At 52.3% G+C, this 18,219-nt stretch overlaps 1 protein-coding gene across 2 annotated transcripts; it reads left to right on the top strand.

Annotated features, from left to right (window-relative positions):
- The first annotated feature begins 2,648 nt into the window (after nt 1-2,648).
- Grm2 (glutamate metabotropic receptor 2) lies at nt 2,649-15,750 on the top strand. 2 transcript variants are annotated; one of them, XM_087560414.1, is made up of 6 exons: nt 2,649-2,717; nt 4,401-4,891; nt 7,226-8,063; nt 10,707-11,782; nt 13,549-13,729; nt 13,913-14,473. In XM_087560414.1, the coding sequence occupies exons 2-6, from the start codon at nt 4,442-4,444 to the stop codon at nt 13,984-13,986; spliced, it is 2,619 nt and encodes an 872-aa protein (XP_087416540.1). In that variant the 5' UTR covers nt 2,649-2,717; nt 4,401-4,441; the 3' UTR covers nt 13,987-14,473.
- Nucleotides 15,751-18,219: the final 2,469 nt, after the last annotated feature.

The raw sequence follows: 18,219 nt of genomic DNA, 5'->3' as shown, positions 1-18,219 counted from the left end.
TTTGAGTTGTCATCTGTTCTATCTTGGGGAGTCTTTTTGGATAGGCTGGGAATGGGCAGGACACCCCACATCCAAAAAGAACATGACTGAGTTCTCGGATCAGAGGGATATTGGAGGCCCTTCATTCCCTGTCCTGTCACCCCAGTGGAGAGTCACCCCTGCATTGGAGCAGCCCCAGGGGATTTTCTTGCTGCTGGATAGCAGAGCAAAGAGTGCCCTCCAGGTCTCAGGAGTAGGGAACTCGGTACCTTTGTGACTGTAGCTTCGGTGTGCCTGTGTCCCTGCTGGGACCTCCCCAGCAGGTGAGGACATCCCTGTTGGGCCTACCCGGTGCCCTTGTTCCTGGGCATGTGCACGTATACTGTGGGTGAGGCTGTGTCCATGTGAGCTTCAGGATGTGACTGCGGTTGGGCATGGCTGTTTAGGTATGTGCGTACGCTCCTGTTCTTTCTGTGTATGGTTGCATTTATAGGCTAGCTAGCTAGAACCATTTATGTGGGTTTTGTATATAAACAGCTCTGTGTGTATGTGTGTGTGTGTGTGTGTGTGTGGTGTGCTTATGTGTAAAGTTGGGTGTTTTACTGTGTCTCCATGTATAAAGCTATGAGTGAAGCTGTGTGTCCATGATTACAGATGTGTTAGCGTGGGCATGTTTGTGTGGCTATGTCCCCATATGTATTTCCTGCCGTGGCTATATGGCCAAGTCCATGTGTACAGGTGTGTGTGTGTGTGTGTGTGTGTGTGTGTGTGTGTGTGTGTACACAGATTTTTGGTGGTTGTCCGCAGGTGTAGTTACGGCTGTGTTTATAGTGTGTAGCTGTGTACGTGTCTACAGCTATGCCTGTTTGGTGAAGTATGTCCTCATGTGCCCAGCCAGGAGTGGTAACTGCATAGCTGAGTGTTGTACATCTGTTCTGCAGTGGGATAGTGCAGCTTGCTTGCTGCAGGCCATGTGACAGGCTTCTTGTGCTGCTTCTGTGGACATTAACATCTGTGTACCAAGTCCTGTGACTTTGGTGAAGGCGCCTCAGTGAGTGGGTTGGAAGTATGGCTGGGCTCTCTCTGTGCGGTTTCTCACCTCAGCACCTCCTGCTGTCAATCCCTCTGCTCCGAGAGCCTGGCCCATCACTCACTCACCCCAGGGAGCAGTCGCTCTGAGCCAGCCAAAGGGTGAGAGCAGCCGGTGGCAGAGCTGGATCTGGAAGACAGTGTGTCTGTCTCCCCAGCTTCGTCTGACAGCTCTGAGCCCCCATCCCGCTGCCACCTTGTCTCCCATTAGCAGTTGGGCTTGTTTGTTTGGGTTTGATCTGTCTGTTTTGTTTAAAAGCTGTGGTCTTTACAGAGCAACAGAGCATCCGGTTTCTGTGTCCAGAGAAAAGGCCTATCTTTGTCATTCCCTCCCCCAAATGCTACATACCCATGTAGGAGGTGCCCGAGGGGTCCTGAGCTGACCTGGCTTTCACTGACACCTGTGGAGACAGGTCAGTGCTAAAGGGTTGAGTAGGGATGATGAGCCCTTGTGCAGGATAGTGCTTGTTAGGGTGTATACATGTGGCGAGCACAGGACAAGCTCTGAGGCCAAATCTCAGCACAGACCCCCCCCCCCAGATCCTTCAGCTCAGCCTGGCTCCCAGCTTATCCACCACCCTCTACCCAGGGGTGTCCTTCCCCATCCTGCTGTGGGAGGAAAGAGTCAAGAGCATCTTCTCAGAACTGTCCTCCCTCTGCTCAGGCTCCTGCTCAGGCTCCAGCTCCCGAGCCATCCTACGCAGCATCCAGTTCCTGGAGCCTTTCCTCAGCCACCTCCCCTTCTAAGCCCCCACTCCCTGCCCTTCTAACCCTTAACCCAGGTTCACTGGGTCCCTCGGGGTTGAGCCTAGTCCTATGCCCTGAAGTCTCTCTACCCCTATGGCCTGATATCTCTACCGTAAATGCCTTTTGCTCATAGGAGCAGAGATCCATGGGGGAGGGGCAGCAGCTTTAAAGGTCATCTTCGGGAAGGAAGGGGAGGCCCATCCCCTGACCTCCCCCTCCTAATCTTTTCTTCCTAGTGACTCAGGCCTTAGCTCTCACATGGGGCCTGTCTACTATATAGACTGAGCTTCAGTCCCTGCGTGGAGAGAATGGATGGGAAAATCGGCAGACTTGCAGCAACAAGCCAAGCACTCCACCAGCCTCCTCTGTACCCTTTTACCTATGCCCCAGTGTTAGCTCTCTTCCCGAGTCCACCTCTTACTCCATGGCATATAGGAACCTATAACACTGTGCTCACTCTGCTAGCTCAGTGACCTTTCCAGGCCAGTGTCTCACACCTTGTTCCTGCCTGGTCGCAGTCTGACTGAGGGGCAAAGGGGGCTGAGAGGCACCTGCTCCAGCGCACAGTGGGAGCGCCCGGGAATTCAGCACCACAAGGTGGACAGCTCCGGGCCCTGCGGACCTGTCAAGAGCGGGATCTGCTGGAAGCTGCTGGAGGCGCTGGGCTGGGAACCCTGGAGAGGTCCGGCAAAGCGAGAGGTGCAGGCCAAATTGGGTGGCGGCGGTGGGGGTGAAAAGGACCGGGAGTCCGGAGGAACAGAGGAGGGGTTGGGGGCGGGCCCGGGCCGGGGGCGGGGCAGGCCGCGATTGAAAGCGGCAGGGCGGGCCGGCAGAGAGCGCAGAGCCAGCGAGAGAGCCAGCAAGCGGGAACCGGAGCCCCGCGCCAGAGCTGGGCGCGCCAGGTAGGGTTAGCCTGTGGTGCCGCCGTCACTGCCAACCTTTTTTAGCCCTGACCCCACAACCCCGGGGCCCCGCGGGTCCTAGAGTTCTGGAGCACCCGGGCCGAGACGTCCAGACAGCGCTTTCTGGGAGCTCCGGGAAGCGGGAAGACCGTCCCAGGCACCCCGCCTTTCTTCCCAAGAGAACGCACGCCCTGCATCGCGCTTTCCAGTTCCTCCTGCTCCAGCGTCCTCTGGTCCTTCTTTCTGTCTGTGCCTCTGTCTTTGTCTCAGCCTCTCGGGCTCGCTTGCCCTCTCATCAGATATTTGTGGTCCTGCCCCTCCGCTGCCCCTGGTTCTGCCTTCTTCCCTGCCTCGGAGTCCATCAGAGCCTCCCCTGGGTTTCTGCCCCATCTGTGTTAATCTTCACCCCTGATTCTCTCTCCCGTTTGCCTGGCCGAGCTGCTTCTTTGGGGTCCTCTCAGGCTTCCTGTCCTCTGCTCTGGCATCAGCAGAACAGTCCAGGAAGAAACCGTAGTCTCTGTGGCCAGGACGGGGGTCCTTGAAGTAGTTACTGTCCTCTTTAGCTGTAGTTCCTTTCCAATCCTGAGGACCGAGAAGCCCCTCTCCCAGTCTGCATGATCTCAAGGACCTGCCTGTGTAGGATTAATGTAAGGTGGATCATTAGGTACAGATGGTCAGATGCAGGGAAAAAAGGGTGGGAGGGGAACTCTAAGGTCAGTCAAAGGCTGAGAAAGGTAGGGCTGGAAACGATTGTCTGCTGGGCTTGGAGTGAGTGGAGAGAGGCAGACACTCAGTCTCCAGCAGCTTCCTATGAAAAGCTAGGGCATCCACAGCTCAGCTCCAGTACTGTTTAGAGAGGTCTGACCAGGTTAATCGACCCCCATCTATGACATGCACATATATCCATCTGTATCTATTTACTCTGCTGACTTAAGACGTTTAATTACATGATACTTTCTCTGGGGTCAGTCCCTCCACCTCACTGGGATGAACATCTCCAGTCTGCTTTCAATTCTTAATCAGGAGACTTTGGGGACTGGCCCTTTAAGAACCATAATCTAGGACCCTGAATGCTCACCTGGGCTTTAGTTTCTCTTGGGCTGGAAACTCTCCCATAGAGACTCTGCTTTCTCTGTGGTGGGTCTTCCAATACCCAAACTCTGGGAATCCACGGCTCAGAATGGGAGCCAGAGCCCTGAGTGTGTAATTGCTATGGCTTCAGCTACTACAGTATTGGTCTCCTAGGAGGTTTGTGTAGGCCCTTTGGTGTATGTGGGATTTGGCAATGGCTAGAACCCCTGACCTCTGCCTGGGTCCCCACTCCTACCCTCCCTGCCTTCTGAGTTTGGTAGGGGCCCAGAGCCCATCTTTAGGCAAGATTAGGGCAAAGCTGAGACACAAACCTCTGGGGGTAGCCCAGGAGCTTCTCAGCCGAGTTAGTGACATCACCCTCCTCACGACTTCGGAGTACCTGGGAAGGGGATGTGGGGAGGTATAGAGTCAGAGGGGAAACTGGAAATAAAGGGGGCAGCCACTCTCTGGTTCTACTCTCTCTTCCCTGTTTGTCTGTCTCTCTATCTCTCTGCAGGAGCTGACCCTCTCCTCATCTCTCTTCCTGTCTGTCCTTTCCTGGCCCCTGTTTCCTCCTCTCTTTGCCTTTGCTGCTTCTGTCCTCACCCCTAGAAGACCCTGGTCTGCTGGACCTAGCCATCCCTTTTGGGGCCATGGAATCACTGCTTGGGTTTCTGGCACTGCTGCTGCTGTGGGGTGCCGTGGCCGAGGGCCCGGCCAAGAAGGTGCTGACCCTGGAGGGGGACCTGGTGCTGGGTGGGCTGTTCCCAGTGCACCAGAAGGGTGGCCCAGCCGAGGAGTGTGGACCTGTTAATGAGCACCGAGGCATACAGCGCCTAGAGGCTATGCTTTTTGCACTGGACCGCATCAACCGCGACCCCCACCTGCTGCCTGGTGTGCGCTTGGGTGCGCACATCCTCGACAGCTGCTCCAAGGATACACACGCCCTGGAGCAGGCGCTGGACTTTGTGCGTGCCTCACTCAGTCGTGGCGCTGACGGCTCACGCCACATCTGTCCTGATGGCTCCTATGCCACCCACAGTGATGCTCCTACAGCTGTCACCGGTGTCATTGGTGGCTCCTACAGTGATGTCTCCATCCAGGTATGTGGAAATCACCCAAACGGGCATTAGGAAGGGGAGCTGGGAAAGGTGAACCAACGTTCCTGATGAGCAGGGACTTCCTGGGCACCATGCATCTTTCTTTCAATCGTTTCTTACAAGACGGCAAGAAAGTTCCCTGGCCATATTGATAGGGTTGGTTTCTAGAGAATATGTAAGAGAAACTTCTCTTGTTGGGAAAGCAGAGAAAACAGAACCATCATGTTACACACACACACACACACACATACACACACACCCCTGATATTCAATGTCCCAAAAGGCTTATGAGGCAGCCTCTGAAATCAGTCTTCAAGACTGAATCCTGGCTCCCATCATACTGACTGCATGACTCTGGACAGGTTCTTTCTTCTTTTTCTATGTCCCAGCTTCCTTTTTTATAAAGTAGGATTAATAATACTTTCTACTTTTAGGTTCCCGGTAGAAATTTAATGAGACACTGAGCGCGTATCAAAGAGCCTGGCGGGTCATAGGGGCATAGTCAGTATGAGTTGCTGTCAGCATTAACCCATTTTATAGTCGAGGATCCCTTTCAGAGGGAAGCAGGTCATAAATCAGTGTGGTTGCAAAGCCAGAATAGGAAATCGAGGCTCTCAAACCTAGTCAGACCACTTCTGTCTGGATTTGACAGCGTCGACAAATAGAAGCCCAGAGCAGTCAAAGAAACAAGGAGGAAGAGAAGTTGCGGGGAGCATAGATGGGAGGGTACCCTAAGATCTTCAGGTGATGCAGAATTTGAGGGAAGGGGAAGGCTAGGGACACCATTGCTATCATTTGCTTTTCCACAAGGGGTCAGCAGAGGGTGCCCTGCTAGGCTCCCGCTATGGGTCTGGCTGACTACTCTCTGAACTGAACTGTGGGCCCACTTGGCAGCTTTGGCCTTGGGATCTTCCCCCTTCCTGACTGGATCTCCTCTCACCCATATCCTCTTCTGTCTGTGCTCAGTGTAGGTGCAGAGAGATCAGAAGAGGCTGGGGGCTACCTGGGGACCTTGGCGAGAGCCTCAATTTCCTTAGGAGACGTAGAGGGGGACTTAGACCCTGGCCTGGGTTGATGGTTTAGGAGAGATGAAGCTGAATCAAGAGTCTCGGGATGTAGGTGGGAACTAAATCATCTGTCTTGCTAATCCCAACTACTAGAGGTGGTTAGGTAGCTTCTGGGATGGGTGTGGCTACGCCAGCGCCTGAATCTGTAGCCCTGGCTTTGACAGGGACGGGTGGGTAGCCTCCTATGGACATCTTCAGAGGACTCTGGAGTGCTTTACCAGCACCCCCTTTCACAATTTCCCCTAGGGCCCCCATGTGTGTGTCTCTAGCAGCATAGTCACCTTGCTATGCTTTCTTAAGCCGCCCCTCTCTCTAGCAGGGCCACCCTTTAGAGTCAAGGCTGCTTTTTTTTTTTTTTTTCCTCTCCTAGCCTGGTCACTTTAGGTCCAGTCTTTAGTCCTTAGGTTATGCTGTCTCGTTAATGTTTGCTTCTCATTCCAGCCCCTCGATCTTGCATGTACTTCTGCAGCTCCCACATGCTAGACACTGATGCATAGTTGATAATCACTTTCAACTACTCAGCAGCCTGTGATTCAAACGTGAGAACCCACAGCACAGGGAAATTTTCATTAGAAGGGTACAGAGAAAGAGAGTGTGTGAGGAAATAGATATTTAAACTCTAGACTGTTGAAGAGCCTATACCCCAATGACAGGGTCTTCGCCCTCTTCTGTAGGGCCTGTGCTTTCATTTACCCATCACCTGGAGCTCTTGAATGAACCCCATTCTCATGGGCTATAAGGACCAAAGGTTAAGAAATGAGGTGTTAGGCAGTCAGCAGCAGAGTAGGGAACCTTGTTCATTTTAGCCTTAGGCATCCAGTGGAGACCAATGTGTGCTTCCAAGGCTATGTGACCCTTGGATCTAAGCCTTTCTTCCTGGAGTGACTTTTGTCCAACTTCTCAGGAGAATTGTCACTCAAGAAGGACTACCTGTAGCAGAGAGAGAGAGAGAGAGAAAGAGAGAGAGAGAGAGAGAGAGAGAGAGAGAGAGAGAGAGAGAGAGAGATTGGCATCTTGAGTATCACAGAGGCATTCTTTGTTCCCCTTGCCCTGCATCTGGTTCAGGTGCAGCACAAGGTCCTGTGTTTTCTCCCACCCAATCAGGGGAGGAGAGACACTATCCTCAGCTAGAAGACACATCCAAGTTCAGACTAGGGTCTTTAGATAGAGACCTCTCAGAACTGACTTGTGGTCCCCAGGTTCCATAAGTATGGGGGATGCACCTGACTCTAATGTTTGCTGTACCTTTCTCCTCCCTACCCATGCCCAGGTGGCCAATCTCCTGCGGCTGTTCCAGATCCCACAGATCAGCTATGCCTCCACCAGTGCCAAGCTGAGTGACAAGTCCCGTTACGATTACTTTGCTCGCACTGTGCCCCCAGACTTCTTCCAAGCCAAGGCCATGGCTGAGATTCTCCGCTTTTTCAACTGGACATATGTGTCTACGGTGGCATCTGAGGGTGACTATGGTGAGACAGGCATTGAGGCTTTCGAGCTCGAGGCTCGGGCACGCAACATCTGCGTGGCCACTTCTGAGAAGGTGGGCCGTGCCATGAGCCGCGCTGCCTTCGAGGGCGTGGTGCGAGCCCTGTTGCAGAAACCCAGTGCCCGTGTGGCTGTGCTCTTCACCCGGTCCGAGGATGCCCGTGAGCTGCTTGCAGCCACCCAGCGCCTCAACGCCAGCTTCACATGGGTGGCCAGCGACGGCTGGGGGGCCCTGGAGAGCGTGGTGGCAGGCAGTGAAAGGGCTGCTGAGGGCGCCATCACCATTGAACTGGCCTCCTACCCCATCAGTGACTTTGCTTCCTACTTCCAGAGCTTGGATCCCTGGAACAACAGCAGAAACCCTTGGTTCCGTGAGTTCTGGGAGGAGAGGTTCCATTGCAGCTTCCGGCAGCGAGACTGTGCCGCCCACTCTCTGCGGGCCGTGCCCTTTGAACAGGAGTCAAAGATCATGTTTGTGGTTAATGCCGTCTATGCCATGGCCCACGCTCTACACAACATGCACCGTGCCCTCTGTCCCAACACCACCCACCTCTGCGATGCTATGAGGCCTGTCAATGGGCGCCGCCTCTACAAAGACTTCGTGCTCAATGTCAAGTTTGACGGTAATAGTGCTGGCCAGTGTCTGTTAGCTTGCAGACCTTCAGTTCCATCGCTTGCCTAAGGAAACAGGATGGACCACAAGAACATAGTCAGAAACTGTGTCAGTTAGGGCAAAGGGACCATAAACAGAGGACCCCAGTTGGAGTCAGGGCAGAGGTTCCACTTTCTGAGAATCTTCCAGAAAGTGGAATCTGATCTGGTCTTGACTCTAGGAACTCTGTCTACTGCTTAGACATTACCTTCTAGTTCTTGGTCTTTATCTGCCTAGGGGAACCCAAGCAATTCGCAGGCAGAGTGAGAGTCCCAATCAGGGTAGGTTGAGGGTGAGCCATAGGGAAAACTTCTATTTAGGTGAAACTTCTATTATTAATCTTGATTTTTTTTAAAGATTTATTTATTATATGTAAGTACTTCTTCAGACACACCAGAAGAGGGCATCAGATCCCATTACAGATGGTTGTGAGCCACCATGTAGTTGCTGGGATTTGAACTCAGGACCTCTGGAAGAGCAGTCGGTGCTCTTAACCACTGAGCCATCTCTCCAGCCCCTAATCTTGATTAAAAAAAAAAAAAAACCTGTTTAGGTCATGCTATGTAGCCCAGGCTTGCCTCCAACTCACTGTGTAGCCCAGGATAGCCCCAAACTCATAGCAATTCTCCTGCCTCAGCCTTCCGAGTGCTGGAACTACATTGTGCATTGCTATTATTTGTCCTCATCTTGATTTTTCTACCAAAAGTAGCCAAAACATTCTCAGAAGCAAAAATTAAAGGACCCTTTAAGAAAACCAACAGCCTCGGAACTACTGTGCTTGGCTTCAGGGAGAATCTTTGAGGGAGAAGCTACTGGGGCTGACAGAGTGTAGAATTAATCACAGGGCAAGACTTAGATCAAGAGGACAGTTGTCCTCAGCATCCTGCCCGTGGAGGTGGCTTCTAGGACCTGCATGGGTACCAAAGTCCGAGGGTGCTGATCCCTTATCTAAAATGGCATAGAATTTCCAAACAACTTTCACTCAGCTTCCTTTTGCCTTAATTAAATCATTCATGCCCCCAGAAATCCAACTTGGGTCATTAGGTTGACAGCAAACACCTTTATTCGCTTGATCCATCTCACCAGCCCATAACTAAATGTTTAAAACAAGTGTTTTTGCCAGGTATGATGGCTCAGGCCTGTAATCCCAGCATTAGGAGGATGACTGTGAACTCAAGGCTATCCTGGGCTACAGAGTGAGACTCTCTCTCTCTCTCTCCATATATATGTATGTATGTATGTATGTATGTATGTATGTATGTATGTATGTATATCTCTGCCCCCATGGTATGGAGTCAGCTACCTCTGTTGCTGTAGAGCCGTGTTGAACCTAATCCCACTAAATAGACACCCAGAGCTATGGTCGGATCAGGCAGTGTTAGGGTTAGTGTCTGGGCTTTCATGGAGCTGACGTGACGTCATTTTCAGCTTGCTGGGCTCTGTTGGGTAGAGATTGGTTGTGAGCACATGGAGGCCAGGAAGAAGAAATAGGGGCTGGGCAGATGGGGATTGGAATCCAGACAGCACTGCTCACTTCTGAGGTCCTCAGCATCTCGTCTGGCTGGACACCTGATTCCTCACTGGGATCGGGGGCGGCTGTAGTCCTGGTTCCTAAGCCTGGCTGGGTGACAGAAGGCTAGGGGATAGAGAGTGGCAGTAGCCATCCTGTGGAAGACTGGTTTCAGGTGACCCCTGAGGTTGGGATTCGGTTTGCAATGGACCAGTTAGGAATGACCGGGACTGAGGTGGGCTTAGTGGACTGTTGCAGCTAGAGGCCGGGTTTGGCTTTGGGATCTCTGTTAAGTTTTGGGGAGAGAGCTGTATTGTGTGTTGTGATACAGTTATTTGAAGACTAAGGTCTAAGATTTCGAGTCCTAGCAGGAGTTGGGCTTAGAGTGGGTGAGATTGAGTTTTATGCTGAAGTCCAGGGGTCATGGTGTGTTATAAAATGTCTTTTAGAAAAGTGGCTTGGGGGTTGGGGATTTAGCTCAGTGGTAGAGCGCTTGCCTAGAAAGCACAAGGCCCTGGGTTCAGTCCTCAGCTCCGGGGAAAAAAAGAAAAGAAAAGAAAAGAAAAGAAAAGAAAAGTGGCTTGGGGTAGGGTGGGGGCTGGAGAGATAACTCAGTGATTAAGAGCACCGACTGCGGTGGAGAAGCCGTGGCAGGACATGGAGGAGGATGTAAAGATCTCGCTCTGTGTATTTACAGGTTGTTATCAATGTTCTTAAGGGATGGATGGTACTGGGCTTTGTATGTTTAAGTGGGCAATTATATCTTACGAATTGGGTTAAAAAAAAAAAAAAGCACCGACTGCTCTTCCAGAGGACCCAGGTTTAAATCCTAGCATCCACGTGGCAATCACGGCTCTCTATAACTCCAAGGTCTGACACCCATACATACATACATCTGACAGGTATACACATACAGGCAAAACACCAGTGCACATAAAATAAAAACTAAATTTCAAAAGGACAAAGTAGCTGGGGCTAAAATAAGATGGGCTTCAGTTTTTCAGTGAGGTAATCTTAGCTCTGGGGTTCAGGTTCCTTCTGAGGGTGAGAGTTGAAGTCACATCAGAGGAACTCACTGGTCTTTCCTTCTCTCCTCCATTCCAGCCCCCTTTCGCCCAGCAGATACTGACGATGAGGTCCGCTTCGACCGCTTTGGTGACGGTATTGGCCGCTACAACATCTTCACCTATCTGCGGGCAGGCAGTGGGCGCTATCGCTACCAGAAGGTAGGCTACTGGGCAGAAGGTCTGACTCTGGACACTAGCTTCATTCCATGGGCCTCCCCATCAGCCGGACCTCTTCCTGCCTCTCGCTGTAGCGAGCCCTGCCTTCAGAACGAGGTGAAGAGCGTGCAGCCGGGCGAGGTCTGCTGTTGGCTCTGCATTCCCTGTCAGCCCTATGAGTACAGGCTGGATGAGTTCACCTGCGCTGACTGTGGCCTGGGCTACTGGCCTAATGCCAGTCTGACTGGCTGCTTTGAGCTGCCCCAGGAGTACATCCGCTGGGGTGATGCCTGGGCGGTGGGACCTGTCACCATCGCCTGCCTGGGTGCCCTGGCGACACTCTTTGTGTTGGGTGTCTTTGTGAGGCATAATGCCACACCCGTGGTCAAGGCTTCCGGTCGGGAGCTTTGCTACATTCTGCTGGGCGGTGTCTTCCTTTGCTATTGTATGACCTTCGTCTTCATTGCTAAGCCTTCCACGGCCGTCTGTACCTTGAGGCGCCTCGGTTTGGGTACCGCCTTCTCTGTCTGCTACTCAGCCCTCCTCACCAAGACCAATCGCATTGCTCGCATATTTGGCGGGGCCCGGGAGGGTGCCCAGCGGCCACGCTTCATCAGTCCCGCCTCACAGGTGGCCATCTGCTTGGCACTTATCTCGGGCCAGCTGCTCATTGTCGCTGCCTGGCTGGTGGTGGAGGCACCTGGCACAGGCAAGGAGACAGCCCCTGAACGGCGGGAAGTGGTGACATTGCGCTGTAACCACCGTGACGCGAGCATGCTCGGCTCTCTGGCCTACAATGTGCTCCTCATCGCGCTCTGCACGCTCTATGCCTTCAAGACCCGCAAGTGCCCGGAGAACTTCAACGAAGCCAAGTTCATCGGCTTCACCATGTACACCACCTGCATCATCTGGCTGGCTTTCCTTCCTATCTTCTATGTCACCTCCAGTGATTATCGGGTGAGCGTGGGCTGCCAAAGTAGGCAGGGTAGAACACAGGACCTGGTCTTTCTGGCTGTCTCATTTTATCTACTGTTAACTCTAGAAGCTCCAAGACCAATGGACCCCAGAGAAAGGTTTAAGGGAGAAAGAAAGCCAGGAAAAATGTCCATGGAGGTGGGAACTTGCTGAGGGGGAAGGATGACAGGTGTCAGTCATGAGTGGTGCCAGGTGTCAGTTATAGGTGGTGCTAGGTGTCAGTCATGGGTGGTGCCAGGTGTCAGTCATGGGTGATGCCAGGTGTCAGTCATGGGTGGTGCCGGGTGTCAGTCATGGGTGATGCCGGGTGTCAGTCATGGGTAATGCCAGGTGTCAGTCATGCATGCTCTAACCTGAGAGACGCTGGGGTTGCAGAAATATGTTCCAGAAAGTGTAGGCTGTGCCTTGCTCCAGTGAAGGGTCATTTGGAGATGGAGGAGGGGATGGTTAACAAATGAAGAGCAGGAAAGGTAGGATGAAGAGATGCAGGCTGAGCTCAGGCTGAGAAAAATTGAAGTAGGTGACAGCTGTACTCCAATTGGTGGCTTTCAAGCAAACAGTTTGAACTGGCACTCAAGGGGTGTCCTCGGCTCCAACAAGCAACAGCTACTTCAGGTGAGATGACCCTGGAAGGTCTCTCTGAGGAGGTGGCAGGTGAGCTGAGCTCTGAATAATAAGAACATCATCTCGGTTAAGCCTCGTGACTCAAACGCCACAGCTCTCCTGTGTAACTGATGAAGACTCAGAAAGAGCTAGTCCCATGCTCCAGCCCTTCAGCTTGGGAGTCCCGGATGGGGTCTCAACAATGAAAGGGACAGGAGAACCATGGCAAAAGCCCTGGTGTAGGTCCATTCCCCAAGACAAAGGTGTCCTGGTACACTGCTGGGGTGGGAATTGCTGAGCTTGGCTGCTCGGTTTGCACCTGCTGGGCCACCTGCTAGGATAGTGGAGGCCAAGGCTGGGGAGGGAATCTGGTCTGACTCAGCCTGCATTTGCATACGATTTGCATTTGCATGCCAATCATGGGCAGCTAAAGACTCACCAGAGATGCACAGTGGTCAACCACTAGTGCACACACCTGTGTAGGAGCACACATGCTTGCACATGTGAAAATGCATACACATTCCTTTAGGTACCTACAAGTGTGGGCACACACACCTTGGCACAACTAGAGCATACACACATCTTGCCCACGCATAAATCCCTCCCCACCTACAAACACTTGCGCATTCTTCTCTGCATGCTCGCTACCACACACATATGCCCACACCGAGATGCTCACAACTACACAAATGCACTCCATACCTGCACCCCTTGCATACTTATGCATACACCCCACGTGCATACACGCACCCTTTCCTGCTCATAACACAGCTGGGATTCTGGCGTGCCTCCGAAAATGATTAACTAGGGCTGACACTGTGGTTGTGATCCTTCTGTGAGGCTTGGTCAAAGGACTGTTCAGTAGATAATACCATCCTTCTCTGCCTCTGCCTAGGCAGGGGTCATAGGCCTAGGCCCAGGCACTTGGGATGTCTTTCTGACCTTCCTTGACCTCCCTTGATCTCCCTTGACCTTCCTTGACCTCCCTTGATCTTCCTTGACTTCCCTTGATCTCCCTTGACCTCCTTTGACCTCCCTTGACCTCCCTTGACCTCCCTTGACCTCCCTTGACCTCCCTTGACCTCCTTTCACCTCCTTTGACCTCCCTTGACCTTCCTTGACCCATGCACGCGCATCCCTCACAGGTGCAGACCACCACGATGTGCGTGTCCGTCAGCCTCAGTGGCTCTGTGGTGCTTGGCTGCCTCTTTGCACCCAAGTTGCACATCATCCTTTTCCAGCCACAGAAGAATGTGGTGAGCCACCGGGCACCTACCAGCCGCTTTGGCAGCGCTGCCCCCAGGGCCAGCGCCAACCTTGGTCAAGGTTAGCATCCTACACCCTCCCCTGCTGGGTCCCCTCTCCTGCCCAGCTCCCAGGCAGGAAGTTCCCTCCCCGGGAATGGGGCACTGTCGAGATAACACTGGACACAAGGGAGAGGCATAGGTGGGTGGTCACCTTCTTGCTGCCTTTTGGAGTCAGTCCCAACCTCCGGCTGCCTTTCCCTAGGGTCTGGATCCCAGTTTGTTCCCACTGTTTGCAACGGCCGTGAGGTGGTGGACTCAACAACGTCGTCGCTTTGAAGATCCCACACTCCTGCCCTGACATGGCTGCTCCCAAACCCAGCATAGACCCTCATCCACGACCAGGAGGAAGTTGGCTGGGAGCACTGCAATAACACCCACCCCATGCCTGCCCCCAGAGCCACTTACCCACCTCCTGGATTCCCAGCCCTTTAGGTCAGAAGCCAGAGTCCTTAGCTGGGGAGCCTCTGCAATGGCCAGTAACTGTCCTTGTAGCTATGCCCCGTGTTTGCCAGGCCTGGGACTCAGAGGGGGAGATGACCAGTGTCTACTGTGTTCTAGAACAGTGTGGCTGAGGACGACAGGCCCAACCCCCATGCAAAGGTGCTTCCAGACCAGCCCCTGCCCCAGGCCTTTTTAATTTTTTATAAGTTACTCTGGGATAGAGAGGATGGTTACTGTGGGGATCATTCCCTCCCCTCCTTACCCAGTAGTTTGTCCCGTGGTTTATTTTGTATTACCTGTAAATAAAGTGTCTTTATTTAAACGGTTTTTTAATTTTATAGACAGAGCCTCGTGTATACCAAGGTGACTGCAAACTTACTATGTAGCTGAGCATGACTTGAAACTTCTGACCTGCCTCTGCCTCCCAAGTACTGGGTGGGATTAAAGGAGTGCACATCGGGGGGGTTGGGGATTTAGCTCAGTGGTAGAGAGCTTGCCTAGCAAGCGCAAGGCCCTGGGTTCGGTCCCCAGTTCCGAAAAAAAAGAGAAAAAGGAGTGCACATCGGGCTTCTGCAGCACATGCATGCAGTGCCCACAGAGACCAGAAGGGGGCGGCAGATCCCCTAGGACAGGAGTTACAGTTGGTTGTAAGCTACCCAGTCAGGGCTGGGAATTAAACCTGAATCCTCTGGAAAAGCAGCAAGTACTCTTAAACGTTGAGCCATCTCTCCAGCCCATTTATTTGTTTGTTTGTTCGTCTGTCCATTTATTTAAAAATAACTCTGACATGAGGATTCCCTCCTCAGTCTTCCACTGTTCATTCTGCTAATGGGTGTCATCTCAGCGCAGCCACCAAGGCAAACCCAACGCTGCTTCCTATGGAGGCCGAAAAGGTGTCAACTATCCTTCCCTTAAAGGAGCCATTGAAGATTGGTCAGCACCCTCTAGAATTGTCTGGTCTTCAGGAGACGGTTTTCCTCAGAGACCCAGCCTACGGTATGGTGTGGGGAGTGGGATACTAACTGTGGACTTTTCATGACAGGCTGACTGGAATTTGGACAAGCCAGAGCCAGGGTGAGTGTTTGACGCAAAAAGGAACCATCAATAACACACTTGGGACTGAATGTTTCCTATTCACAGGTACCATCGATAGCCAGAAGGGGGCCCACAAGGAAATGGTGAGGCAAGGGGCACAGACACTAGGGTGGAGAGGCCATCTGTGGCTGTCATCAGAAAAGGGTCCTTTTCAATCTCTGGAGGACTTCCTGCCTGAAGATTGCCGGCTGAGCTTGGCTGCCGCGGGCATCTCCCACGTTCACCATCTGGAGCTGACCAGTAGAGGGCTCCAAGGTGCAGCCTCGGCTTCGCTCCCTGGGCAGGCCTCTCAGCAGCCTCCCAAGGCCTAGAGGATGCGGAGCAGTAAGCTGGAAGAATATGGCTGCTGCAGGCAGGGGTTCGGTAACTCACGGGGACAGAAGTCCTGTGTGAGAACACCAGCCAGAGACATTGATTTTTCAAGCGAGCTAATTTACATCAGTGGGCTGGTGAGTCTCTGGAAATGTGGGTTAACACGTTTAAAAAAGTAGAAATAAAGACAAGAAAAGAAAACTTCAGGGATGGCTTCTCCCCAGCCGATGTGTGGGACGGAGGGATGAAGGCAAGATGGGATATTTAGCTAGCTGTGGAAGTCATAAACAGAGAACGCCTTTTCTTTCTTTTTTTAACTCTTTTTTTTTTTAAGTATAGATATATGTCCCACATGGCATTTGGGAAATACCTATACTAAAAGTCTTTGTTTCTTAGATAAAATAATAACGTTTTCTCATTTAACCTGAGCCTCTTGCATTTTTATCAGCTCAAATTGCCCAGACCACTCGAGTAACTAGAATAGAGGTGCTTGGCTGCCTGGTCCCAGAGAACCCAGCCTGGTTCCCAAGGACAAGTTACCAGGGTGCCTGGAGCAGCCATCTTTGTTTTCAGTCTGCTGTTTTCGTTTTTTTGTTTTTCCTGAGTCTCCTTGCCGTCCTCCATCCAGAGTGCATTTGATTTCATTTTGAACCCCTGGGAAAGCTATGAGCTCCCTTGTTTCTATTGCTGGTGGATTTTCCCCTCTAAAATAAACACGTAATAAACATATATCACCCCTATTAATGGTAACTAATATGGCTGTGTATTAGTCACAGGCGCACAGCCAGAGAGCTGCAAAGGTCTCCTGTAATGGAGAGTCTCAGTCTATCCACGCTACTGTGTAAGAGGAAAAAGAGCCTGAGGACTAGGAATCTGGAGAGAAACACAAAAATGGGCGGGAAAGCCTACAGCCCAGCTCTCTCTCACGTGCCCACGACACCCTTCTTCCCTCCCCGGCCCTTGTGGGTCAAGCTTCATGATTATAGGGCGACCCCTCCCCACCCTATAGTGTTGTATCGGTGCGTGCGTGCGTGCGTGCGTGCGTGCGCGTGTGTGTTCCGGGGAATAACTTAACCTATAAATCACTGGTTATAGGCTGGCAAGTTCCAAGACCTGCCTGTCTCCACCCCCCATCCCCCACCTCACCCCCACCCCACCCCCGTGCTGGATTAGCAGCACAGCAGCCACCACACTGACTTTTTACGTGGGCTAAGGACTGAACAGAGGCCCTCAGGCTTGCATCCCCAATACTTCCCTGTCTGACTATCTTCCAGCACCCTGGGCAGTGAGTCTTGGTGTTTGCTCCTCAGCTCTCAATTCTTACCACAAATTAAGAGACCAGACCATCTCTCATCCTAAGTCCAGCTTCCAGGCCTTAGCGGCCGGCCGGGGTTTCTGTCTCTCTTATTCTTCACTTCAGTGCCACATCCCACATCCCACAGAGCTTGACACGTCTTCTTGTAAGCACAGGAGCAGAGGTCCCTGCTGGATTTGTTTATGCGACACCATGGAGTCCTCAGAGCAGCCTGCTCATTCTAGGGTCTGAGGGCCAGCTACACCAAGCGCCTGTGACTCATCCCTGGACGTGTCCACCATGGTGAACTGACTGACGGTCTGAATATCACCCCCACAGGCTTTACTTGCAAGCCAAAGTTTGTGAGCGTGGGTGCTTCATCGATGCCTGTGTTCAAAGGCTCTCCCAGATCCACTTCTGTTCTTTATCTGTCCCTTTAATTGGCCTTGTGAAAATATCCAGGAAGCCCTTTGTCCTGTCTTTGTGGACCTGTATCTCACTCAACCATAAGCCACAGAACAGGGAGTCACAGAATGTAAGTCACAGGAAGAGTGACTCAGACATCTTTAGTTCCCAAGTCCTGGTATGTATGGTGAAGCAGGGGGATCGTCACATCACAAGGGCAGCTTTGCTGAGAGAAGCTTCTCCACATGCAAGCCCTGTCCAGGAGCACAGCCTTCAGACACTATCTCTGTCCAGTCAGGGCAGTGACTTTAGGTGGGGGACGGGGCTCTAAAAGGAATGGCAGGGAGTCAGGGACAAGACCCAGCCTCACCCCCGACAGCACCCCAGGGAGAGCATTTCCCTGATTGGCACTCAGGCGCACACCTCTTCAGTGTGCTGACCTGTTCCAACTAACCTGACTTGCCTCCTCTGCTAAGGCGAAGCTCACGGGAGGGAAGCAAAGGAGGTTTCCCAAGGGTCTCAAAGCCCTCTGAAAATGTCTCCACCCCAAGTCTCAACAGAGAAAGGAAAAGGACCCCTGCTTCTGTTCCCATGGACTGGATAATCATGACACGAAGAAGTGTTCTCAGTCACAGGGAGAGGTGAGCTCTGGGGACGATGAGGCAAGGAGAAAGTGAGGGACAAGAAAGGGAGGAGAGGGGCTAGGGATTTAGCTCAGTGGTAGAGCGCTTACCTAGGAAGCGCAAGGCCCTGGGTTCGGTCCCCAGCTCCGAAAAAAAGAACCAAAAAAAAAAAAAAAGAAAAAAAAAGAAAGGGAGGAGAGAGGGAGAGAAATGGACAAGATGTGGGAGGAAGAGGAAGAAAATGAAATCCTGAGGGCTCTTACCAAGAGGTCAGTACTGATGATGGTGATGATGGTGATGATGGTGATGGTGGTGATGATGGTGATGGTGGTGATGGTG

The sequence above is a fragment of the Rattus norvegicus genome, chromosome 8 (assembly GCF_021556685.1).
Source record: "Rattus norvegicus strain SHRSP/BbbUtx chromosome 8, alternate assembly SHRSP_T2T, whole genome shotgun sequence".
In the NCBI taxonomy this organism is placed as follows: domain Eukaryota; kingdom Metazoa; phylum Chordata; class Mammalia; order Rodentia; family Muridae; genus Rattus; species Rattus norvegicus.
This window is presented reverse-complemented; position numbering and strand designations above follow the sequence as displayed.

Excerpts from the sequence above, each read along its gene's own strand:
- Grm2 (XM_087560414.1), top strand. The coding sequence starts at position 4,442 with ATGGAATCACTGCTTGGGTTTCTGGCACTGCTGCTGCTGTGGGGTGCC. Across the intron at positions 4,892-7,225 it reads ACAGTGATGTCTCCATCCAG|GTGGCCAATCTCCTGCGGCT; the intron begins GTATGTGGAAAT and ends ACCCATGCCCAG. Across the intron at positions 11,783-13,548 it reads TCACCTCCAGTGATTATCGG|GTGCAGACCACCACGATGTG; the intron begins GTGAGCGTGGGC and ends CATCCCTCACAG.